This window comes from Carassius gibelio, chromosome A17 (genome assembly GCF_023724105.1).
Source record: "Carassius gibelio isolate Cgi1373 ecotype wild population from Czech Republic chromosome A17, carGib1.2-hapl.c, whole genome shotgun sequence".
Classification (NCBI taxonomy): domain Eukaryota; kingdom Metazoa; phylum Chordata; class Actinopteri; order Cypriniformes; family Cyprinidae; genus Carassius; species Carassius gibelio.
Genome location: NC_068387.1, coordinates 8,047,606 through 8,074,962, shown reverse-complemented (window position 1 = coordinate 8,074,962; position 27,357 = coordinate 8,047,606). Strand labels below are relative to the sequence as shown.

Here is a 27,357-nt window from a genome sequence, read left to right as displayed (position 1 = left end):
TTTATACATACACTACTTTGCAGAAGTCTTAGTCTTTTTTTATGCAGTCTGTTGTCAGACTGCTTGTGCATTCAACAATCTCACTAGATTATTATTAAAATTAATGGCAAAATGAATGTTTGGAAATGTAAACTGATATTTCCTACCGACACACTACAGCAAAATATATAAATAACTGGCTTAAAACCCTTTTTTGAGGTGAAAATACTAATGTGCCTAAGACTGTACTTTACAAATGACATTGCTGCTACTTTATAAAGAACGATCATACAGTAATTCACAGAACTGATTAAAGACAGGGACAGACATCACTAATCTTAACTAAATATCAGTGAGTGACAGAGATACAGTAGAAACATTATGTGTGGTTTTGTATTAAACAATGACCCAGATCATGAAATACTTTTATTAGCTTTAGAGTAAGGGAAGCTTGGGAAATGAGAGCATCCAATGAGTGTGTGAATGCTATGGACTTATTTAAAATATGTTTAATGTTCTTTAATGTTATCATTTTTAGGCTTTTATTTATTTATTTTTATAGAAGCATGAGTTCAGGCACCGTTTAGGCACCATTTTAAAAGTTTCGAAATGGCACCGGTATCGAATAAAACCCAATCGATACCTAACCCTAGGAACCGGTATCGGATACAAAGTATTGATATCGATATAGAGAAGTTTTGAACAATACCCAGACTTTACCGATTTTCACATACTTACTACTGTAATCCACCTCGTAGCTGGCTGGTATATAATACTTTAGCAAAGACATTTTAAAACTCCCTTTTAGAAAAATACTTCCAGAGAAAAGTGGACGGGCAGTAATGCACTCAACACACAAAAAATAAAGCTAAAATCTCACTGATTTGTGGCTCCTGGCATATCGCAAGCCTTAACAACCGCTGTGTTCATTGTAGGTCTGTCTTGAAAGGTTTATAGGAAGAACGTTTTGTAGTAGTTTACAGTAGAAGTAGAAAGATGTGTTGGGTATGCAGCTATTTGCGTATTAGAGTAGACAGATGAATTGAAAATGTGAATGAAATGATCCGGGCCTGTTGATAATCTTACTGGCTGTAGCTCAATTCCTAAATCCTAGGAGATTAAGCAGGTGTTTAGTGCTGAAAAGTGTTAAACACAAAATATTCGTCTCTCCTTTGGTTCAGTTTGTTTTTGGAAGCGAAAAGTGTGGTTAGCTTGTTTTCATTAGCGGTACTGTTTTGATAGTTAAGCCCAAATTGTACTCATAAGTTTCAGCTAAGCATGCTAATGTTAACTTTTGAACACTCAACAAAGGTCTGGTAAGCATTCCTTTCTCAAAGAGACCACAGCGAAATCCTTGCCAGTAAAACCAACACTGTTTCAGCTAATGACAACAATGGATATGAACTTTTGAAGATCTTCACAGACTTAGATAGTTAGTTAAAGTTCACAGACTCACTTCACACAGCTTCCTTAACCTATAGTGCAAAACGAGTGATTACTTATAGTGATATGTTATGTAGCTAGTTCCTCCAATAATATCAGTTCTCTGTAATAACTGCTGGAAAGAACACAATAAAATATTGTTGGAACTAGGCTTAAGTAGCCATCAGGCAGCCACCTAGAAAACTCTAGCATTATAAAAATGTTGTTGTCCGATTCTGAGTTCTGTTGTGTGACCACGTTTTCTCTTAGCGACCTCATCACTTTTTTTTATGTGCTTGTGTGACATTCACTGTAATTGGGGGGTCACATTGATGCATGCAAATATCTACAAAATGAGCAGTCCCTTGAGGCCTCACGTCCTTTTATTTAAGTGTGGGAAAAAACAAAGGCTGGAGTCTCTGGTGAATAAATAGTCCAGTACAGACTACTTGGAATGGACTTCACCACACACACACACACACACACACAAACTTGGACACATACTTTTGAGGACCTTCCGTTGACTTCCCTTAACTTAAAGAGGTAGTACAGAATACAAAAATGGAAATTGCATCAGTGGACCCCATTGACCTTCATTGTATAAAAAAAAAAAACATAAAAAAATGATAATTTTCAAAATATCTTTGTGTGTGTGTCTCACATTAATACACTGTGCCTGACCCGAAAAGCTTGGTTTTTATTTTTTATATATTTTTTTATATAGCAAGGACACATAAAGTTTATTGAACATGACAGTGAAGACATTTAAAATGTTAACAAATATATATTTTTAAGCTTTCTGTTCTTCATAGAATCCAAAAAAGAAGGATTACAGTCTCCACACCTGTTCTCAACATTGATGATAATTATAAGAAATGCTACTTTGTATTATTGTGGATGCATTGCATAAAAAAAGAACATGCCTATTAGCAATATCACTTACTGTATTTTTAGTCAAATAAATGCAGTCATGGTGAACGTATGAAGAAAAAACATTTTTAACAACTCTGAATGTTTGACCAGTAGTGCAGTAAATGACTAGCGAAACTAGCGTTTTTAGTTTGATTTAATTGTGAAAGCTATACTTTTACTCTCACCATAACACAGCATTTTACAAAACGCAGACTTTAAGCGTTTTTACCATATCTTACAAGGACATTTTGTGAATTTAAGACTTCAAACTTAAGTAATGAAACCTAAACTGTTGTTGTTGTTGTAATAATGCTCGTCATCTCTCTTCCTTATTCTTGGATAGTAAATCTTGTTAAGTCTGTGTAATCCAGTAAAGTTAACTTGCACAATGACTTCATCATGCTCATTTCCCCGCTAAATGCTACATGATTCATGTTTAATCCTCCAGCTTTGAGGCTGTGTGACTCCATTAGGATGAAGATCATTTTCTGATTCTCTCAAATGCATTGGTCCATGAACAATCCTTTAGGTCCTTTTTTTATTCCATTTAATTTGACTGATAGGCATAATGTAACGAATAATTAGTCAAGCCCCTCTATCGTGGTTTCCAGCCATTTCCTCTGGTCATTTTCATGTACTCCACATAATACAGTACCTAGAGACACAGACTCTTCGGTACTTATCTGTCTTCCCAGTGTGCTTTTATTCTAACTCCCCACTTATTTTCCTAAATGGATCCATCAAACACAAATGCTGAGTGGGAAGAGAAGAGTGTCAATATTTCATGAATTAGGGAAGATGTAAAGATTGATGGCATCAGCAAGGATAGAATTACCCCCTGCTTCTTTCTTCTGTCTGAGAATTTTTTTGGTTCTACAGAATGGAATGTTTTACTGTAGAGTAGGGTTGCCGCAGTGAGGAAAACTTCCCACCGGTTAATCGACGTGTGACAACACCGGTATTACCGTGGGGTGGGGGTGTCCTCTTTTACTTACTTCCTTACTTTTAAATAGCTTATAAATCCTAAAATTCATTAAATTCATTAAATATAAATGAATTAGCGGTAATTGGCAATTTGGTGTCAATTGCTTGAATGGACAAAAAAAAAAAAAAGAAGGCTCACTGAAATCAAATGTAGAACTTTTATTAACATAACGAATAAAAATACCACCATGTATAGGCTGAAAAAACTGAAGATCGGCAAACTGTGGACCCACACGAATAAGAACCATAGAACGTTTACTGCTTAGCCAATATTAGAATGCTTTTAAAACGAATAAGAGAATAAAATAGGCCTTAATAAATTAAACAAAGTTTATATAAGATACAAACTTCCAAAATGACCGTAGCCTACATAAATGACAAGTCAGCACTCAATAAATAAATAAATAAATAAACTATAAATGGGCATTTATTAACAGTGCTTGCGGAGTTTATTTATTTATTTATTTGCCCGTGGCTCGACTTCGGCTTCCTCATTTTGTTCTCCCTCTTCTCTCACGGGACTCCTTGACAGCGCTTCCCTACCGAGGATGACTGTTAATTCTTCCTCTTATCATCATCTTGATCTCTTCAACATTCGGGTCGTAGCCACCCCGGTTGCGCGTGTCCAGGAATGTTGTCTTGCGCATAATCTGCTGCATTGTAGTTGTTCAGTTTTTAATTATAGTGTATGCTCTCTTTTAAAATAAATTATTTATAATTTTTTATTTTTGATTCAAATAAATATTTCAGAAAAAATGAATACTTAAAAAAAAAAATGTGGTGGGGTCGGTGTCACGGTGGTAAAGTGATGTAACCGGTGTTGCGGCTTAAAACCGGTAACAGCGTCTATCGCGGCAAGCCTACTGTAGATGTGTATATAAAATCAACCCAATGTCAAAATCTATACTATTTAAGGTTTAATACTATTGCTGGTTTTAATTTGCAGTGCACATTATAAAAAAAAAAAAAAAATGTTTGACTTCGTAATTTTGCATTAAAATGTTAAAACAATTTTTCTTTTCAGCTGACATCAGTGAGGCCATAAAGAGATAGTTCACCCCAAAAACTCATTTTGTTCATCTTCAAAGCACAGTTGAAGATATTTTTAATGCATCCTGAGAGATTTGAAAGTTTATTCCACCAAAATTTGACACTCCATAAAGACATCTTAAAAGTAATCAATAGGAACTGAGTGATTTAAACCAAATCTTTTAAAGACACACAAATATATATAAATCATGGGTCTTCATAATGCATGCATATTTGAAAACAATTCAGCGTGAGCTAGAAGCACGGCTGTGCGATGAATCAAATTTTGCTTTCAGTTTTGATTTTGGCTTCCAATGGTTATGAAAGCATTATAATTAAGATAAAATGATCTTTGTGCCGCATGCAGTTCCTGTGAGTGTGTTCTGAGACAGACAAGAACACGGATGAGCAAAGAATATTTGGGGTTTCATGCTTGCGCATAAATTGTCAAGTATACACACAAATGTGCTGAAATGTCCATCTTTGGGAGTATTTACATGAGGACAAGTCAGTTATGTAAGCAAGCAAACAGTTGGAAAGAAATTCAAATGCATGTCACAACAGATTTGGTCTTAAAGCCTATAATGCAAACCTGCTGCTCTCTGTTATTAATGTTAACCATTCATTCCTTTTGACATATAACTTCAGTAGCTTCAATGTGAATTAATGTATGTTTAGCTCATACATTGTAGACTATGCAGAGTTTTAAAGTTTAACAAAAAAGCACTGCATCTCGCATTTTTAGACACACAAACGCATTCTGTGTGAACCAAGCCTTAGGTTTCATTCAGAATCATTCATTTGTTTTTTAAATAATGACAGATTTGAAAAAAGAACACTATTATTATGCTCCAAATGGTTAACAGGCAGAAATGCACTTCCTTTTCCCCCCCTGTGGTTCATTAATGGCTTACTTTCAAAGTTGCTTCTGGTTCTAATCAGCTCTTATCCTGATGATTTTAACTCTGAATGACGTTGCTGGCTGAACAGCTCGCCTAAATTCATCTTTGGGTTCTTATTCTGCACCTCTCCCTCTGGCAGCCATCTGCTCAGTCTCTGACCTCTGCCTGCTTATTTCAGTCATCAGCTCTCAGAATGTTTTAGTAATGACAGGAGGAATTTTGATATACTGTGAATAGATAATAGATATAGATTCAAATTGGTTATTTATTTGCATATTCATTTAGTTTGGTTACTTGTGGTTTCTGGCTGTGTAACATGAAGTGAAAATAAGCTATTGAAATGTGTTTTAAAGCAGCGACAGACGTCACAAGTCATGTAGTAGCTTGAGTAGCAGGCAGATAGACGTTGGTGTTTAGTTACTTGTGTCTCGGATGGCTTAAAGCATCATGAATAACTGAATAGTCGTGTCTGTACACAGATGTGAATGGAGAAAAGGAAGTGGCTCTCAGCGTCATGAATACAGGCTTCTACACACTGCACGATTTTAGCAGTCCAAACTTAGATCAGTGCGAATCACACGGTTTGACATGGATCTGATAAACTTGGGTACGACATGCATGCAGACTGATTTTGACACCTATTGAGTTGTAGACTATGACACGTTACTATTGGAAGAATAAAAAGTCATCAGCATGCACTAGTGGTAAACCGAAAGAGCATGATGAACTTCACTCTTTGGCAGTTTTTGTTTTTATGTATGCTGATAAAAAGAGGAATCGACTAAATGAATAAGAGCTTTATTAACACAGTTTTATGTTTTAACACTGTGCTGCGTTGATTTCGTATCATGTTTTTATTGACTGGTCGGTAAACATGGGTAGTAGCAGAAAACACACTGTGCGATGATCATTATGAATTTCTGACAGTCAGAAAATGATCGTAGACTATCTTTGGTTACAAGACCGTGACAGTGGCCATCTTTGAACATCTCTTACTGTTTGACATAGGACCACAATCTCAGAAATCGTCACGATTGCTTCACAATGCCAATCTTTGGTCTGGGACAGCTGAAAAATTTAAAGGAGTAAAATAGAAAATGTAATTCTAAATAGTTTTTTTTTATTATTATTATTAATTTGTAAAATGATAAATAATGAAAAACTAAAATTGTAACAATGTTCATAGATTGGGAAGAAGGTGACGGGAACCGGAGAACATTTAAATATAAAACTTGACTAAACAAATGAACAAACATGAAACGAAAGTCCAAGCGGCAGCCCCTCACAGACGACTGACGCATAAAACAAAAACAAAATAAAGTCCAGGCCTGGTTAATGAGTAGATGCCTCATTAACAACTGTTTCTATTGGCCGCTATATGTAAATCATCCACCATATTGAAAGGATCAACCTAATGTAAATCCTGCACAGCCGAAAATTGCAAAATTCCCCGGGATTTAAATTCCCAAAAAATGGGATAACCTTTCACTGGCGAAGTGTGAGAGATGGGCATAGATATGTAAGGATTGTGGCATCTTCGAATATTCATTGATTATTATGGTGAATGATATTAAGTTGACTGTTTTGCACATGTCTGCGTGCTTGGAGCTGTCGAATGAGGCAACTACCTACACATTTTTGTCATTTTAGTTGCATTAGAGAGACTTTTATATTGAAAGAGACTGAAACCGTTGTAAACAAGGAAGTTATTTTTACTTTCAACAACACCTTGTTAGACGCAGCCAACATATGCATTGAGCAGCGCTGTCATCGGAAATCACCTTTACATAAGAAAGATTAGTATAACAAATATGTTTTAAATGTGTAATATCAATGACACTGACACAATCCATCGGGACATGTCACAAGTGTCATAGGCACATGCCACTCTCCCAACCCGACGTGTGACACAACAATGTGAATTTTTTTATTAAAGTATTTGACAAGATTCAGGCAAACAAAGGGACACAAGTAACCAAAATGTATCATCAATTAAATATGGTTCTGTTGTTAAGTGCGTGTGTTACAGTCTACGTTATACTCTGGATGACCACGGCAGTGTCACTTCCACAACACTACAGTAACATGTTCTTCAGCAATGTCAGTGACACTGATACAATCCACTCCACTCTCCACCGACACAATCCACTCCACTCTCCACCGACACATGTCAGTGAAAACCGGAAGTGTCAACGCATGTGCCAATGGCTTCCGTATGTCAGATGCCATGTCACTTAATGTTAATACTGCTACTGAAGAATACTGTATCAGAAGCAGGTCATCACACTCGCTCAGGCAATCTCTCTCTCATAATACTCGACTTCACATAATACAGTGAGCTTTTAATGCAATGATACAGCAAGCTTTTAATGTAGCAACTCAATGTTTCCATCGTTACTCGTTCTAAAGTGACTTTTTTTCGAATTAGTAAGATACATGTTTTTAGTGATGACGATGATAATAGTTTTTGTTATACCAGTGTTAAAGCAGTTTACCTGTTTAATATGTTGTGAACAAACTGTTACATTGATATTTAAATATCTTTTTTATAACACTTCTAACAAAGCTGTTTTCAAACATAAAATTCACCATACAATATGGTGCAATGCAAGACTTGACAAGAGATTTCCTCATAAATGTATGATAAAAAACGTGTAATGGTAAGAACTGATCTGATCTGATTATATCACAGCATCAATTTTCCAGCACCTGTATTTGATTAATTATTATGCATGAACTATTATAGTATCTCTGTAGTATATTCTATATTAGAGGTCTGTCTACTATTACTTTAAAGCTCCTCTGTGTTTAGCCAACAAACTGTCAGCGACAGAGAGAGAGTTGGCTGTTGTACCTTGCTCGGCAGGGACAAGCACACAATAGTAGGTCATCAGGGGTGTGTTTCCACGGTCCACTAATGGCTTGTGGTGCAACCGTCTGTCCATGTACAGTAAGCATGAGATTATCAGAGGCAGAACAGGTTTGTCAGCACATTAGCACCTTGGGATTTGAGCTCAGTGTAGTCTGGAGTTGCTCTTGACATCGATGCCTGGCCACTCGTGGGACATCCTGTGGTGAAAACAAGTAGAAGGGGGAAAAAAACTAAATATAAAGCCACTATGGAAAATCAGATGGGTTTAAACATTCAACCATACAAGGAAATAGATTGTGTCCTAGCAGCTCTCAGCCATAAATAGTCCATTTGTGTGTGTGTGTGTGTGTGTGTGTGTGCAAATTGATTTTAAACATGCCATTCGTTTAATCTATCACTAAGTGAAAGGAACATTGGAGTTTAAAAGCACTTTGGTTACACTTTATTTTAAAGACCAGTTTTCACTATTAACTAATAGCTTATTAGCGTGCATATTACTAGAATATTGGCTGTTTATTAGTACTTATAAAGCACATATTAATGCTTTATTCTGCAAAAACATATTTAGATTTCTGGTGAACTGTCCCTTTAATGCTGATTTACAGTGACTCAACATCAACAATTAGTTTCATGTTGTTTTTCTGGAACTCAAATTCTACCAACATATTCATATATCAGCCATGCATTATTATAATTATTGTGGAAACACAAACAGTAGATTCAGTAGACATCCATTTGTTTGATACATGTTAATCTAAATTCTAATCTAAATTAAACGTCTTTGAACTTAGCATCAAAGTATAAATGATAAGCTTTCATCTTTGCCTTCTCTGCAGCTTGACCTGAGTCAGCCGTTAGAGGAGCAGGGTCCCCTGGACGTCATCATTCACAAGCTAACAGACCTGATCCTGGAAGCGGACCAGAATGACACCCAGTCCCTGCTGCTGGTCCAGCGTGTGCAGGTGAGAGGCGTGCGATGGGCCCGTCTGAGCATGTGTGCTGTCGTCTTCAGCCCACTGCCTAGATCTGCAGCTCTGATTAAGATGCAGGAATTTGAATCTGATTAAAGGCTACACAACGTTTGCCCAGATTTCTGCAGTTTACAGTCTGGAGAAGTTGACGCTTGTTGCTGAAGTCAGAACCAGCCTGCAGATCGGAGTTGCCAGATTTAATAGGAAATCATGTTGTTGTGACTGCTGGGGGTAGGGCTGGGCGATATATGTAACGATATGATCATATCTAGTCAGTAAATCTGGTTCCGTGATTACCGCTAAATCACCATCACCTGCTTATAATTGGAGCGGCATTTAATAGACAGAGCCATAGATCACTGACAAGCTACGCAATATCGCGTTAATTATCGAAGATGAATTGCCTTCGATAATGAACGCGGTATTGCGTAGCTTGTAAGTTCTCTACGGCCCTGTCTATTAAATGCAGATTTACTGACTAGATGCGCATGATCATATCGTTAGATATATCGCCCAGCCCTAGCTGAGGGTCAGCCGTAACAGGAAAAGAAAGAGAGTCTTAGTAACAGAGAGATGTTCAATAACGAGAGTAGTGGTCAACAGATTTGTTTTGACAGCCAATGCCAATATAAAGCGATAAAAATTTTATATTAATATTTAAGAAATGTGAAATCATTTGACAGTGGATTAAAAAATATATGTGTAAAATTAACATACTTTAGATGACAAAGTATTTTTTCACAAATAAATATTTAATAAAAATATAAATGTAAAGGAAGTAAACACTGTAACCAACAGGGCACTCAGAATTTTGGGAAGTTTGTGTGCATTGGGAATCATAATTTTCAAATAAAGCCAGGGTAGCACTCATTTTACTTACAGCACAGTAATGACAGGAATATGACAGTGAGCAGATGCATAAAGTGCAGCATAATTTAAAATCACAAGTTTAAAGGATTCAGTTCACACGGACCGAACGTCACACAGAGAACGTGATCATGCTGGATACACATACACACTTCACAAGATCTCACAGCTGGATTCGACTAAGCTTGCAGGGTTTGAGTAATTACGTTTTCATTAGCTATTCAAAGATTTGTTTAAATGATATGAATGCATAATGTGCTAAATGTTGAAGGTTAGCGAGATTTATTTTGATCAAATAAATATAGCCTTAGGGAACAGACTTAATTTGAAAAAATAAAACATGGTTGTATTATTTAACTCCGATTCCCGTCCTACAACTTTGTTTTTGTTTGGTCATCTTATGAAATGTCCCCTCTAAATAAGAACGTAAGAGCGCTGAGCCTCTTAATGTTCTTAAACAAAGCTCTTTCCTAACACCGCGCTCTCAATAAGCATGCGCTTAATGTGTAGTACATAGTTTTACATAAGACACAGAATGATCTGAGCAATGACATGCAGCGTTCAGTCTAAACCCTGTGAAAACTGGAGATCTTTTTTTTTTCTGCTTATTTAATCAGAGCTGGTGGAATGTGTTTCTTCTACACCAATTCAGATGTTGGGGTTGATTTGATCTTACAATCAGAACGCTGGGATCTGTGACTAAATTTCACATCAATGAAAGCAAATGACTGATGGAAATGAGAAAAGAATGCACTTTCTCATTCCGTCAAATGCTTTTATCTGATTGGAGTGAATGGGGACAGTGGAGAGAGAGACAGCGAGTGGTTATGCCAACTGAATGCAAGACTGTGATGATGTTCCTTTTACATAACAGCAGTGTAACAGTGTACATGTCTTTGTGTGTGTGGCGTGTTGATTCATGCATGCCCGTTTATTCATGTTAGATAGCTGCCTTTTAACAACACCAGTAAGTAATGTTAGAACTTGAAGATTTCAGTCAGTCATGTTATTGATACGGTCTCCTGTACACGTTCCTCTTGTGACCGGTTCCACTGGTCTTGCAGGAATATATTGACGCTCACCCAGAGACCATCATTCTTGACCCTCTTCCAGCCATCCGGACTCTGCTGGACCGCTGCAAGTCCTACCAGCTGGTGCACAGGATAGAGGACTGCATGAGAGGTACTGTGATCCAGCATTCCTGCCCTTTCTTTCATTTTCAGGCTATACCAATGGTAATTTGTCCAACTACAGGATGCACTCACAGTTTGTAATTGAATGGTGTTAACTTTTTAAAGTAATGGTCTGGAGAGAGTTGTAACACAGCAGTTGGTATGTTGAGCTTCGGTGCTCATGCAGGAAAAACAGGTTTGAGTCTGACCTGCAACACGCTCCCATTCCGTTCTTTTGCTTTACTTAAAAGAATAGTTTCCCCCAATTTTTTATTGAGTGAATAATGACATTTAATAATTAACTTAGATTTTAGGGTAATGAATCTTTAAAAGAGCAGATTTCTCCAGAACACCCATATTAAAGCGGCCTCATCTCCCCTCCACAGAAATTATTTGGTTCTTCCCTGAGCAGGCGCATTTGTTCATCTATATTTGTCTTTGTGGGCTTCATCTGTGTCTGGGTTCAGACGTGACAGATGGTTATGTAACAAAATCATCTGTAAGCCCCCAGTCGGTCTCTCTCCTTTCTTCTTTTTCACTGACATCAGAGCATCCCACTCTTTATCTACGGAAACCATGAAAAAGACTTGTTTCGTTACATTTAAATCAAAATAATGATATGACACTAAATACACCTAATTAAATTAATCGCAATTAATCACATACATGTATTTGTGTGTTTTCTGTAAAAAACGTAAAATTAAGAATTCAAAAGGATGCAGTTGTAGGAAAACTCTTTTTACATTTTTTTTTTTTTGTATAGGTCAGGTCAGGTGGTATTAAATCGCAACATGTTGAATTGACTGTTGCATCATTAAACATGCTGCAATGTAAATGTTAGATTGGATGGTGCCAGTACTTGCAGATAACACAACTACCAAATTATACCCTGGCCATCTGTCACCCTCTCGGTTTCTTCCGTCCTCTCACATTCACAGGCAGACACAGTGCCACATTCCTCTCTTTAGCAACAGAAAGTATGGTTACAGTGGATACCATAGCAACACAAGTGGCAGCCGCTTTAGATACCCTAAGCATAGCAGCATTGACACAATATTGGGTAAAACCGTTTTTGAAACTGACTGAGATATATTTATAATCAACATTTTTCTCAACCTTCATTTCATTTCTTTCAATGCATTGTTGATGCATTGTAGGACACATAAAAGGCTTTTGCACTTGTATGCAGCATCAGTCTTATTGTCTGCTAGTAATGAGTAATGCCACTGATGTTAAAAATGATTGACTGTGCATAAACACCCCAAGGGGTCTTCCTTCATGCCAGTGGATAGAAATTTCACAATTTGGTGCATTTTGAAATATGAGATTTATTCCTGGGACTGCACGATTAAGCAAAATAAAATTTAAATTGACCCTTTTTAGGGAGTTGATTGACAGGTGATCATAACCAAAATCATTTCAGGCAAGTGGTGCCACTCGGCGCCATCTTGGCAATGCCTCCGGGCAGCTGTTTCAGAATAACAAGACCAGCGCCTATCTAAATGAGAGAGTCAGAACTGCACTTTCAGTGGTCAGCGAGACATAAAAACAGCATGTATAGAAGCAGCAGTGAAATATGATAAAAATCGCTGAAAAAATGTTGATGACTTTTCCCCAAAATAAGGTTTAAAACGCCTTTTCCCCCACAGGTTATACCTTTACTACGCATGCGCAAGGGTTCCTCAACTGTGCGCATACGTCAGTGGAACCAGACGATAGGCTTAAATGTTTCCCGGCTTGACTGTTAAAAGCAGATGATTGGCTTTCCAGCGGGAGGGGCAGGACATGTGCACACAACCGCCATCTTTGCCGTTATGGTTTTCCTTATATAGTTGTATTGAGGATTGAGGAAGTGACATGTCTTTTATAAACTGTCTCTGTCATAACACATAAAATCTGCCGTTTTGTCTGACAAACAAACCATACAGGAGAGTAGTTTAACATTGGTGGACTTGAAATTGAAACATGGTGTTTATTGATGTCTTTCCATGGTTGAAAAATTATCAGTTATCAGATCGCAAAGGCTATGATTAAATATATTTGATGCGTGTTTCAGAGTGAGACAGCACTGTGTTTTTAACTGTGAGCAGCTCAGTATTGCCAGCGTGTGCAGCATCTCAGAGCGGCCTGTTTCGCTGTAAGTGATGTTCCACACAAACTCCATCTCTGCACGTGCTCTGAGTTTTGGTAGATTTAAAGGGTTAGTTCACCCAAAAATGTACTTACCCTCAAAGCATCCTAGGTGTATATGACTTTCTTCTTTCAGACGAATCCAGTAGGAGTTATATAAAAGATTGTCCTGGCTATTTCAAGCTCTATCATTGCAGTCAGCGGGTGTTGCAGTTGAAACAGTCCACAAGTCGTCAAATAAAGCGTACACATTCATAATAAAACATGCCGCAGGTGGCTCAGGGGGGTGAATAAAGGCCCCCTGTAGTGAATCCATGAGGTTTTGTACGAAAAATATCCATATTTTAAATCAAATAAACACTCTTCTCTAACTTCTGCTTACTGTTATACACTGAAGCCATTCACACAAGCTAATTTAACACAAGCTAATTTAAATTTTTGGGTGAACTAACCCTTTAACATGCATTTGCATGGGAAGCCAAACACACCAAATATGGGATGGGCGATGTTACAGAGCCTGCACCACACTGATCTGTCATTGTCATGGCTCAGTGACCAATCAACTGACTCAACATCACTGTTAGCACTAGGGCTGCACGATGTGTCGTTTAAGCATCGATATCGCGATGTACGAATCCACGATAGTCACATCGCAGGATGTGCGATGTAGGCTGTCGTAGTTGATCCGTTATTCATTACCTGTACGGGCCAGCTGCTCCCCGGCGCGAGAGAGACCGAGAGAGAGGGAGCGCGAGAGAAAAACCCGACAGAGAGAGAGGGAGCGCTAGAGAGAGAGAGAGAGAGAGAGAGAGAGAGAGAGAGAGAGAGAGAGAGAGAGAGAGAGAGAGAGAGAGAGAGAGAGAGAGAGAGAGAGAGAGAGAGAGAGAGAGAGAGATTGATTTTTACAATTACTTTATTAAAACAGTTGTGAGAACAACATTCAATCAAATAAAATCACATTAAATCAACACACTCTTGAAAATGAGATTATTCTCTACAATAGAGCAAAGCACATCCATGTAACACCAAATAATGGAAAACTTTCCCAAATCGTTCATCAATCTGTAGTAATTAAAATCGATTCGTAAACGTGATTTCACCATTTTCACAAATACAAAAACAGCATCATCATCTGTAAATCCTTCAACCTTATTTCGTCTACTCATATACACAGCCATCTTTGCTCTTCCCAAAATAAAATTAAAGAGTTGACACTGCTCCCTCTTTTTTTGGGAATACCTGTACCCTAAGATAAACAACTGTTTGGAAAAAACTACACCAAACAATTTAAAAAGCTCTTCCAACATGGAGAACAGTGGCACAAGACGACAACAGTCTATAAAACAGTGAAAAACTGTCTCACGAAGAGTGCAAAAAGGACAGTCATGATTAACATCAGGGTTTAAAACAGAGATAAAAGAGTTAACAGCCACAGCGGTGTGTAAAACTCTCCACTGCAAGTCTGCAACCTTCTTCAGCAATGGTGGTTTGTACAGCGATCTCCATTCAGGTCCAACACCGTCTATCAGACCTAAGCGAGCTCTCCATGGAGTGTCAGTTTTACCATTTAACTTCTCTTTGTTCAAGATTTTTACAATCAATCTGTATAACAATTTCTTATCGGTATCATGAATAGACAGACAAGGATTATTGATTCCTAAAAAAAACCCTGTACAATCCTTAAAGTCTGGGAGAACCTTCATCAAGGGAAAGGAATCATCAACACTATGTTGAACAGAATCACCACCATAAAAATGCAGCAATGTGCGCTCTGCATCTGTTAAAGCCTCTTTCCACTTTTTGAGCATCAATTCTATCATGCGAACAGAATGCACCTTTAAATGAGAAGCAAGGAGTTGAGCATTGTCCATGTTTGCACCTGTAAAGTGAATTACATTCCCCAAAGTCACAACATTGGACAAACAGAACTGTTTGAGTAAACTGGGACCTATTGGACAGGCCGCACTCAAACGCGTCCCATACACCACTGGCTCTTGAAGAAGCCAATAGAGTGATGTGTTATGCTCTGTCCTCTCTGTTTTAAACAGATTCCAGACTTTGAACAGCCCACGGTAGAAACTTGGCAATCCACTGGTGTTGAGCTGCTTTAAGTCCATCAGAAACAGTGTTCTGTTTAGGCCAAGTCCACCTAATTGGTTCAAGATCGTACATGCCAACGGTCTCCACACTAGGTCTACGGGACCACACAGAAACCTCTGCACGAACTGAAAACGTAAAGTTGCCCCTCTACTGTTCAGATGAATTAAACCTTGTCCTCCTTCATCCTTCGGCAAAAATAACACACTTTGAGGTGTCCAATGCAGACGATCCCAGAAGAAGTCAACAAGAAGTGCCTGAATCTTTGACAGCAAATCTGGGGGAGGATCTACACATGAAAGACGATGCCATAATGTGGATGAAATCAGATTGTTAATGACAAGAACTCTACCTCTATAAGACATTTTCGGTAAAATCCACTTCCATCTGGCAAAACAACCTTTAGTCCTTTCAAGAACATTATCCCAGTTTTTAAGGACAAAGGTTTCATTGCCCAAAAAAACACCTAAATATTTTAACCCCCCGTCTGTCTTCCAATTTAATCCCACCGGTAACTGAAAATTGTTTTCCATCACTCCTATACGGAGAGCTTCGCTTTTGTTCCAGTTAACTCTGGCTGAAGAGATGACACCATATTGATCTATAACATTAGTTAGCATATCAATATCTTGTTGGCTATCCACCATGACAACTAAGTCATCTGCATATGCAGATAACTTTAAAGGTAAACTGCACCCTGGTAAAATCACACCTTGTAAGACAGATCTAAGCTTATGTAAAAACGGTTCAAAAGCCAGAGAGTATAACATGCCAGAGAGGGCACAACCCTGTCTAATTCCCCGCTGGACCTGAAAAGGAGTGCTCAAAACACCATTGACTTTTAAAACACTCTGAACATCACAGTACAAAGTCTTGATCTTGTTGATAAAACCAGAAGTAAACCCAAAGGCGATCATTGTTTGCCATAGATATATGTGTTCAACACGATCAAAAGCTTTTTCCTGATCGATTGAAATAATTCCCATTTTAAGACCAAAAAGCTTAGAGATTTCTAACAAGTCTCGAATGAGAACAATGTTATCAGAAATCAACCTGCCAGGAACGCAATAGGTCTGATCAGGCAAAACAATTTGATCCATCACTTTAACAAGCCTATTTGCCAAAACTTTGGATAGTAACTTATAATCAGTACAAAGCAGGGACACAGGCCTCCAGTTTTTTAAGAGCTGCAGGTCACCTTTTTTAGGCAGCAAAGTAAGAACTGCCCTCCTGCAACTTAAAGGCAGACGTCCATTGGCTAAGCTATCCTTTAGCACTGCCAGGAGATCTTCTCCAATTATGAACCAAAAACACTTGTAAAAATCAACAGGTAAACCGTCTAGTCCAGGAGTTTTCCTGCTCTGCATACTCTGCAAAGCTACATACAGCTCCCCCAGGGAAATATCTGCTTCCAACACCACATTACTTTCCTGTTTAACCTGGGGAAGACCAGAGTAAAAACTCTGAGCTAACATCTGCTCTTCTTGGTGTTCACATTTATACAAATCACTATAAAAACTGACAGCAAGCTTACGGATAGCAGCATGATCAGACAGCAAATGTCCAGAGTCAGACTTTAGACTGTGAATATACCTCTTTTGACCATTTTTCTGCTCCAATCCAAAAAAAAAGTGTGAAGGAACATCCATTTCTGCCACACTCTTAAAGCGGGACCTAATAAGAGCTCCTTGTGCTGATACACCAAGCAGGGACGTTAACACAGACTTTTTTATCTCAAGAGCTTCAAGATAACATTGATCCTTTGTGGCTTCAGCCAAGACCTGAAGCTCTTCTACTTCAGCCTCCAGAGCTTTTACTGACTTCAATAAACCTTTGGTAACATTACAATTATACTGTTGACATAACTGTTTTGTTTGAACTTTTCCAAAGTCCCACCATTGTTGTAAAGACATAAAATCATTTTTTGTACTTTGGTGATTTTTCCAAAAAGAGACAAAAGTGTCTTTAAAATTTGAATCTTCGAGTAGAGAAGTATTAAAATGCCAATAGGCGCTACTGGGCTTTACACACTTCAGAAAGACACAAATCACAACAAGTGAGTGATCAGAAAAACCGGCAGGGCTAATAAAGCTATTTTTAACAACACTAGAATGATGCTTAAAACAATAAAAACGATCAAGTCTGGCCATAGACAATAAATTGTCTTTACAATGAGTCCAGGTATACTGCCTGTGATTGTCATGTAACCCTCTCCACACATCATGTAGCACATGAGTCTCTAACATCTGAATCAGAAGAGTACGAGAGGCAGGATGAGGCTCTACATGATTTCTGTCAAGTCTACTCTCTGTGCAATTCCAGTCTCCACCTAGAAATAAAAACTCTTTATCATTACAATCTCTAATGACATCATTTACCTTTTCTAAAAAAATCAATCTCTCTTTACCAACAGCCGGGGCATATACAGTGATAAATACAAATTGTACATTTTCATATAATACTCTGACTTTTAATAGTCGACCTTCAATAAACTCTTCACATTCAACAGATTGAGGATTGAAACTTTTGGAAAAAAGAACACCCACTCCACAACTGTTGCTAGTTTTGTGACTTAAAAAAACATCACCCTCCCATTCTCTCTTCCAATCGACTTCATTATCAACAGTGCTGTGTGTCTCTTGTACAAAGATAACATCTAATTTTTTAAGGGAGCACAGTCTGAAAAATGTAGCTCTTTTTCTTTCATCTCTAGCTCCATTCAAATTCAGACTGCCTATTTTTAACTCACTCATAAAACAAAAGAAAAAAAGAAAACCAAAAGAGAAACAGGAAATAAACAAATATGAAATACTAAACATAATCGCCATCTTCTAACTGTCTTCTAACTTTTAAAACAAGTTTCTTTAAGCGAAACCTCTCTTGATCAGTAAAGATTTTTTCCCCTGCACTTTCAGAACTTTTCTGAAAATTCTTAACTGAATCAATAAAAAGTTGCAGATCAGGAAACACATTCTCAAGTCTAACATTCCTAGCTCCTTTAGTGCTCTTAAGAAACTTCTTAATACTCAACATAGAGTAGCCCCCTCTTTCCAGGGGCAAGGATTGTGAGGAAACTACAGATTCTGCATCAGAGTCTACCTCAACGTCACTATAAGAAGTTTGGGAGCAATCATGAAGAGAAATCTTTTCCTGAAACTCATCTCTTGCTTTTTTTTCCTTAACAATATCATCGTCATATTTGTCATCTACCAGCATCTCACTTTCTTCAGTCAAAGGACATTCCACTTCCTCTACTCCTTTCTGCGTGCTATTTCTGGCCTTTTCCATGTCATGCCGTCGACTGTTTTTAACTGGAGATGGGGCCTGAAAAAGCTCTTCATTCCTCTGTCTTGATCTTTTATTTTGTTCAAGCTTCTGAGCTTTGTGTGATTTTTCAGTTTTTAACCCGTCTGATTCATTACGTTTTAGTCCCTGAAAAAATTGTAATTCATTCTGTTTTTTCCCCTGAGTTTTATCTGATTCACTCTGTTTCTGTCCCTGAATCTCATGTGATTCACTCTGTTTCTGTCCCTGAATCTCATGTGATTCACTCTGTTTCTGTCCCTGAATCTCATGTGATTCACTCGGTTTCTGTCCCTGAATCTCATGTGATTCACTCGGTTTCTGTCCCTGAATTTCATGTGATTCACTCTGCTTTTGTCCCTGCGTTTCAATTAATTTGCTCTGCTTTTGCCCCTGTATTTCAATTAACTCACTTTGTTTTTGCCCTTGATTTTCATTTGATTCACTTTGTTTTTGTCCCTGAGATTCGTTTGACTCATTGTTTTTTTGTCTCTGTGGTTTACTTGACTCACCCTGTTCTATGGTCTTATTATTAATCACAACAGGGAATTTCTTTGGGCATGATCGTATAAGATGGCCCTCCATTGCACATCCTAGACATTTCATTCTTCCAGACGTTACATAAACATTGTAATCATAATCATCCACTCTGAACTTGAACACTAAATTTAATTCTTCACTGTTGTTTTTAAGGATCATGAAAACCTGTCTTCTAAAAGAGACAACATGTCTCAAATGGGGAGATTTACAGCCAAGGCCAATTGTTTTAATCGGCGACATTAGCTGTCCATGTCTCGACAGTTCTCTCTCTAACATTTCATTACTTATAAAAGGAGGGACTTGCGACAGAATTACCTTTTTTGCCGGATTAACGAGCGGCACCGCTTGAATCAAGATATCTTTGATCGTTACTCCTTGTTCAACAATTGTTGCAACTTTATCAAAACTATCAACAAAGATCACGACGCCGTTGTTCATCCTTGACGCGGATTTAACACTTTCATAACCAACAATCTCCCCGACTGCCAAAGCGCAATCCTCCACAGAACAGTCAATACTTAAACAAAGTTTAAAAGCATGTCTACGCGTGAGCGTTTCAAGCCCCGCTCCTCCTCCAACACCGCGAACCGGCATGACTCCCGGTTACACCGGTCGACGCCTCCACTAGAACCACGAACCCACTTAAACTACACCACTAATAATGAACTAAATAAAACTAAAACAACATAGAAGAAAAAATAGAAAAGTAAAGATAGAGAAAAAAAGAACCACGCTCCCAATCTCACATTTACTCACGCAAACCGCTCTCTCCCACGCACCTGCACCTGCACCTGCAACCACACCCTCGCGCAACAGTCACACCGGAAAGTGAGACAGAGAGAGAGAGAGAGAGAGAGAGAGAGAGAGAGAGAGAGAGAGAGAGAGAGAGAGAGAGAGAGAGAGAGAGAGAGAGAGAGAGAGAGAGAGAGAGAGAGAGAGAGAGAGAGAGAGAGAGAGAGCGCGAGAGAGAGAGAGAGAGAGCGCGCGCGCGCACGAGAGAGAGAGACAGAGAGGCAGCGCGCGCGAGAGACAGAGAGAGAGTGCACGCGCACAGCGCTTTTTCCCCAGAACCAAATTTTATGGCATTACCAAATACAGAAAAATTAAATCACATTTTAGGGGAAAATTCCAAAACGATCACAACAGCAGCAAGATATGTATCAGCCTATCACAAACTAAGACTGTCAGCCAGTGGACAAAACTGAAGCAAGAGCATTTCTTACATGTACTGTTATGCAAAGTTATTATTATTTTTTTTTTTTGTTATTTGTTGTTGTATTTTACTTGTTTCTCGTTTGAAGAAAAAAAAGAGAAAGTATACATATACTTAATTATTTTACGAATCTGTTTTTTGTTTTATGTATTATATAATTGTTTATTCCTTATTCATGTAATGTACAATGCTTTGGCAATACTGTGCAAGTCATGCCAATAAAGCTCATTTGAATTTGAATTTGAGAGAGAGAGCGAGAGAGCGAGAGCGAGAGAGAGAGCGAGAGAGAGAGCGAGAGAGAGAGCGAGCGAGAGCGCGCGCGCGCGAGAGAGAGAGAGAGAGTGAGAGAGTGAGAGTGCGAGAGAGAGAGAGAGAGAGAGAGCGCGCGAGAGAGACAGAGACAGAGACAGAGACAGAGACAGAGAGAGAGAGAGAGAGAGAGAGAGAGAGAGAGAGCGCGAAAGAGACAGAGAGAACGAACGAACACGCGCACGCGAGAGAGAGAGTGAGCCGTCTTCAAACAACACGAGGGCTGTCTTGCTCTTTCCCTCGTGCATATTAATCAATTGAAACGATGGTGTCGATGTTTAAATCATTTAAAATGAGAATGTAAGTGTGCTCACCCCATTTTTGTTTGTAAGAAAAAATATCGCAATATATATCGCAGAAAAATAAAATATCGCAATATCATTTTTCCCCAATATCGTGCAGCCCTAGTTAGCGCCACCAAACGGATGGTACAAAATGCTAGTATTTATAATATTAGTACATACCTGTACTAGTATTATAATTTTCCAGTTAATTTATTTTAATTTTTTTCTATTTTAAAGTAAAAGAGTAAAGGGTTTATTAAGCAATATTTATAATTTTATTTAGTAATACAATTAATTAATCTAATCGCAAATTGTAGAGCCTTACAAAAAAGCACAGCAAACCTAGTTTTTCTAAGCACTTTTAAAATCACAATTGTAAACTTCATCAGAGAAATATAATAGAAAACCCCCCACTCCCCCCCCCCCCCAATTGTGCAGCCCTAGTTGGTCCTTGGTTCAACCCTGGATAACTACTTACATTGAAATTAAATACTGCACAGCACTGTTTACTTCTATTACACTGCAAACATTCTGTTAACATTTTTAACTGAATACAGGTGATGAGGTTTCTTGATGACAGATGGACCGCAGTACAGGGTGCGTGGTGTAGGACAAGTGTCTGGAAAACGTTAGCCATTGACACTGTTTATTTTCAGTAAGAGGGACAAAGTGACATGTAATGTAGAGCTGGCGAAAACCTGTAAATAAAACTGAGCCAAATGAGTGATCGAGGCTGAAAACGGTGAAGATCCCTGATATTTGCAGGACAGGAGGCGTGCTACAGATAATTTTCCCCAAATGTTTTCAAGAATCCATTAAAAATTTTAAAAACTATACAAAATGATTGAACTGAGAATTGTGTTTTTATTATTTAATTTAATTTAATTTGATACTTTTGGTAGTTTCAGTACTGGGAACAGAGCTATGATCTATAATCTGTACTTGTAGTTATCAGTTGATCAGTTCCCACCAGTATTCACCAGCACACAAGAAGTTGCCCACACACTTTAGTGCCGTAATGAATGCTGTTTGTCATCCCAGTCCTCAGTCAATTCTAGTCTATTTCTTAATGAGACGCCTAGTGGTTAGTGCCACGTTTTCTGGCTCTACCCTTGGCCATATGACTCATGCACAACCTGAAGAGCTTCAACATTGTCCTGCTGTCTTACATTCTGTCTGTGGAGACAAAGCAGGACAGCATTTGTTTGTGCATGAGATGGAGCATTTCACTGTATAAGGCATCTGCTTTCATGGTTTCAGATCTAATCAACTCAAAGGGTGTTTTTTTGTAGTTTGAACTTATTTTGGTACTGTTTTTTTGTTTTGTTTTTTTTAATTGGGTTGCCGAGATTGAGCTTTTTACAAAACCACCATCGCCCATATCAAAGGAATGAATGGATGGAGGAAGAAGCGTGTATGATATTACGCTTACCATCTGTGCTGTCCGGCAGAGTCAGAGCCAAAACTCCAAAGCAGTGCTTTATAAACGTGTTCTAAACATTTCATAATTATCATATAAATGTCTCGGCCGGCTCCGGCAGGTCTGCAGGGAGCTTGAAGTGTTTAGACAAGAGCGGAGATTGATCCTGGATCCTCGCTGAGCCAGAAACGGGAACATCACTAAGCGTTTGTACCTGCTAAAGAAGATCTCATTACTCTTCCCTTTTTATTTACAGAACAACTCTTGGCCAATTTAAATAGAATTTACATTTCTAATAATAAGTCTGTATTAACAGCCATCGAAAACACAAATTGCTTAACATCTCGGAACTCAAATACCTTCTAGAACTTTGCCTCCGCAAATGGAATTGGACCGGAAGAAAATGTTTAATAGTTTATCTTTAAATCATATCAGTTGTGTTTTTGAGGTGAGTATCTTGGTTAGGGTTATCTAGGTTATGCGTAACATCATCGTTTGAGTGTATTGCATGAAAGTTACAAGTTTACTAACTTTACATGGTCTTGTGCTCCCAAAATGGACTTTAAGAGAACATTATTATTCATATTTGCATAAACGTTGCCACATAGGACCACAAAACCAGTCGTAAGTCTCTGGGGTATATTTGAAGCAATAGCCAAAAATACATGGTATGGGGCAAAATGATTGATTTTTCTTTTATGGCAAAAAATTATTAGGATCATGTTCCATGAAGATATTTTGTAAATTTACTACTATAAATATATTAATCTTTAATTTTTGATTAGTTATATGCATTGCTAAGAACTTAATTTGATAACTTAAAAGGCAAATTTCTCAATATTTTGATTATTTGGAAACTCAGATTCCAGATTTTCAGATAGTTGTATTTTGGCGAAATATTGTCCAATCCTAACAAACCATACATCCATGGAAAACCTATTTATTCAGCTTTCAGATGATGAATAAATCTTAATTTCGACCCTTATGGGTCACATATTTGTTTCAGTTTTTTAAAAGCAAACAACACTTAGTCTGGATGCTCACTGTGGTTGAAGTGTTTATAAGTGGTAATAGTAGTTTGCTCACACGACTAAGAGGCCATTTACACAACAACTTTTTCTGCCAGAAACTGCAGACTTTTTATGTGTTTTGCCTGTTTACATGACCACAGCGTTTTTGGGGATATTTCTGGTTTCAAAGTGTACGTTTTTGAAAATGCCACCATTTATCATTTCCATGTAAACTTTTTTTTTTAACTGTGACGTCATGCACGTGTGTAATACATGTTAGGTATGTAGACATGCGCAGTACGTGTCGATTTTAAAGGCAAGCACGAACAAACATACACAACAATGGCGGAGTGCATGGTACTGTTGTTGCTGCTCAAGAGTTTGCTAACACTTCTTTAGCAAATTATGGATTTACTTCAACGATATTACAACCAACAGCGGAGATGCATCATATACAACATGTAATCATCACTTCCCTATAGGTACTGTTTACGAACAAGGTAACAGCGCCAACTACTGGCCTGGTATATGTAATACAGCTTTTTAGGCCGTTTTCGCGGATCTGTGTAAACATTAATCGTTTTGAAAACGTGTATACGTTAACTTTTTAAAAACATAAGGGAAAAACGTTTCTATTTTTGACTAAATTGTTGTCATATAAACGTAGCGATACCATTATTTACCATCTCAAAAGCTAGCTAGGCAAAACAGGAAGTGAACGGCTAGCTTGCGATTTTGTCCTTAACCTTACTACGTATATAGAATAACCATTTTATAAAAGCAATAAGCCCCATGAAGCTGTGGTTTACAGTGAATATATAACTGCTAAAGGGGGTTTAAGCCACTCCGCATCCGTTGAGCCTAACAACGCCCTTTAGCTTTTATAAATTCACTGTAAACCATGGCTTCTTGGGGCTTATTGCTTTATTAATGTTTTCAATAGTCTTAATGTTATTTCTTGCGTGTTGAAGTGTTTCATAATGTGTAATAAAAGTCTCGAGTCATGTGGAGTCTTTTCTTCAGCTTTGAAAAGCATCTCATTATCAGTTTTGCTCCCTCTCCACACAGGCGGTTTACCGTGATCATATCAGTGCGCTGTGTCATCAGCCTGTTGAGGCTTCGCTCTTCGACTCATTTCCTGTGCTACACTCAAAAAAACCCTCCCAAAACATGCCTTATCTGCCTAGATAAAAGCATGAACACTGAAACTCTGCAGCAAAGCAGATTCATTCACTAAACCTCCTCGCCGTTGCTTACTAGCCCAAGTCAGAAGAGCCTATTCCCAAGTTAAGCCCAGTGTGCAACTCTGTTTTGATGATTCATCCTTATCTGATAATGTGCCTCCGGTCGGAATTCGCAAACATAGCCACTCATTCACAGCCATTGACACTCTTGTTCCATCTATGGCTCTGTTTGCTCATCTGAGTGATACCCAGGACAGTGAGACTACAGTATTTTCAAACAAAGCCTTGAACCCACGGGTCAAATTGCTGTGCTTCTATTGAATGGCTCCTGCATTATGCAGAGTGAGTCAGACTCAGTGCCTTCTGTGCATTGTTCTCCATTCGGTAAAATAAATAGGGAAGTAAAGGGGTAACTGATGACAGAAGGCTTTACACAAGCTGTTCTATAAAAGTCGTGGGGGATAACATCTACTATTACCAAATAACATCATCCCTGTAAATGCATCGCTGCCTATTACACAATTCAGGTCCGTTTATATTGTTTTTGCTTCCCTTTTCCTTGCTTAAATGTTCATCACCACTGGTCAGTGGGAGTTTTGTTAAAAGATCTGTGGCTCCATTAACAAAGATGCCAGATTTCAAATTGCACACTTCCAAATTAATGCATCAGCCAATCGACTGCCTTTTGAGATGAATAATGCTGACGGATAGTGTTTTTCATGCATTTTAGACTCCAGTGAAAGCCTTTGCATTTTTCTTCTATTATCCTTGCTGTTTTGATGGAGAACAGCTTGCTCCACCTGCTAGACTAGCACCAAACCAGCAAAGACCTCCTTGGAATTTCATTAATGCATATAACATTGGAGCAGGACTCACCTGTCTCTTCCTGTCTTTCATTCTCTCTGCAGATGTGAGGATCTGTTCTCCTCCATTTATGGTGCTAAACAGCGAGTGTGGCCCAGACACGCTGGAGCAGATCAAGCAGCATGGCCTTACATTCCCTTTTAGTAAGTTCCCACCTTTTTCTTTCTGAAACCGAAAACAATGTTTAACCAAGGCATCATGTTCTATAAATCCCACACTAAATGTGCTGTAACATTTACTATTGTTCTGCAAGAAGACTTGGAAAGTCAGTCCATAAGTTGCCTGAGAAACGGCTCTATATGTGTGCGCTGTGCACACAGAACATACCGAATGGAGTTGTTGTTCACATCATCTTGTGCGCGCTTGAATGTGTTAAAATTGCTTTAATGCTCAAATTGGTAAGGGGGATTGTCCGATTAAAGTGCAAGAAGACGCGAAAGAGAACCTTGTTTTTCACATCTTCTAATTCTTTTAAGTCAATTGAATGTTTAAATTGGCAAAGCTTTAAAAACATGCAACTGATAAACTTCTGTGAGGACACACACAGTGTCAAATCCCTGACATTAGTATCATATCAGCAAAATCCAAAACCTGTAATTCATATATAGTTATATGCATACATGTATATTGAATAAGAAACATGTCTTCATTATTTTAAACATGCCATCTTTTGAAGTTGAATGAGTACTCCGGTTTGTTTAGTGACATAACCTGATATACATTATGTATTTTGTGATTGCATGGTTTTGTTTTGTATGGTAATACAGCATTGAGTTTATTTGTGCATAAAAGAAGTCTTAAAGTCACAAAAATAGATTTTACCTCGTTTAAATGTTCTAGGAGTTCACTAATTGTTAGGAACTAAACAAACTCATCCACTACCTCAGAGTGTGTTTCTGTTCTTCTCATTCTGCACAGTTTGCAAAACACGGGTTGCTCACGGAACTAACTCTCATGAGGTAAGAGACTTTTCTGATTCTGTTTTTGTGACATGTGACCACAGAGGTCATGAAACACTAATACACACAGAGCATTGTTTCAAAAACTAGTCTTGCTGCCTTCGAGTCGGCATGCTATGATATTGAACCTTAGAAGTAGTCAATCTGGAAAGTTCAACTACACATAAGATCTATGTTCAACATCCACTTGAAATGCACAAAAGGTTCTTTATAGTGAAAAAAATCATAGTTATATATTCTAAGAAAACAAGATTTCTTCAAATGGAACCCAAAATGTGGAATTACTGTGAAAAGCCTCTTTTGAAAGCTTTACTTTTAAGAGTGTTTTCATCGGTTTACGTTTTCTGTCTCTTCTCACTGTGTTTCTCTGCAGATGGCTATAATATTTAACGCAGAGGACCTAAAGGACGTGAAGCCACCGTGTGTGATTCAGAGTTTTATAAACCACAATGCCGTGCTCTATAAGGTGTTCGTGGTGGGCGAGTCGCACACTGTAGTGGAGAGACCCTCACTCAAGAACTTCCCCTCTGGACCGTCTGGTAAACCTTCATCCCACACTTCAGCTCTTTATTCATGTTATTTCCATGGAAGGCCACTGCTGCGAAATGGTTTATTTCACTGCGATTGGACCATTCAGTTTGTTTAGGCGTGATTTACATTACAACATTCCTGCTGTATACCCCAGATGCCTTTGCATAGCTGACATCACAGTCTAAAGAGTCGAGTCAAATTTAGCTGAAACCCAGACAGCGAAAGTGCTCACCCAAGTCTGGTTTCCACTGCGGCCTGCTATAAAGTATTGTCCGTTTGCATATGCTAATGTGCTTGGAGTCCATGCAAAGCAGTTACGGTTACTGGGAGAGCGTCTTGTTAGTTTAATGCAAATTCAGGAGGTCAGCTCTGTGCTCCACAATGCACAAGTACACATGCCTTG

At 38.3% G+C, this 27,357-nt stretch overlaps 1 protein-coding gene across 1 annotated transcript in view; it reads left to right on the top strand.

Moving 5' to 3' along the window:
- itpk1b (inositol-tetrakisphosphate 1-kinase b) overlaps positions 1 to 27,357 on the top strand; it is a 49,688-nt gene that overhangs the window by 17,798 nt on the left and 4,533 nt on the right. The window contains exons 4-8 of the mRNA XM_052620025.1: positions 8,937 to 9,062; positions 11,003 to 11,120; positions 25,509 to 25,607; positions 26,383 to 26,423; positions 26,797 to 26,962. Coding sequence (XP_052475985.1) covers positions 8,937 to 9,062; positions 11,003 to 11,120; positions 25,509 to 25,607; positions 26,383 to 26,423; positions 26,797 to 26,962 — 550 coding nt within the window. The remainder of the gene's footprint in view (positions 1 to 8,936; positions 9,063 to 11,002; positions 11,121 to 25,508; positions 25,608 to 26,382; positions 26,424 to 26,796; positions 26,963 to 27,357) is intronic.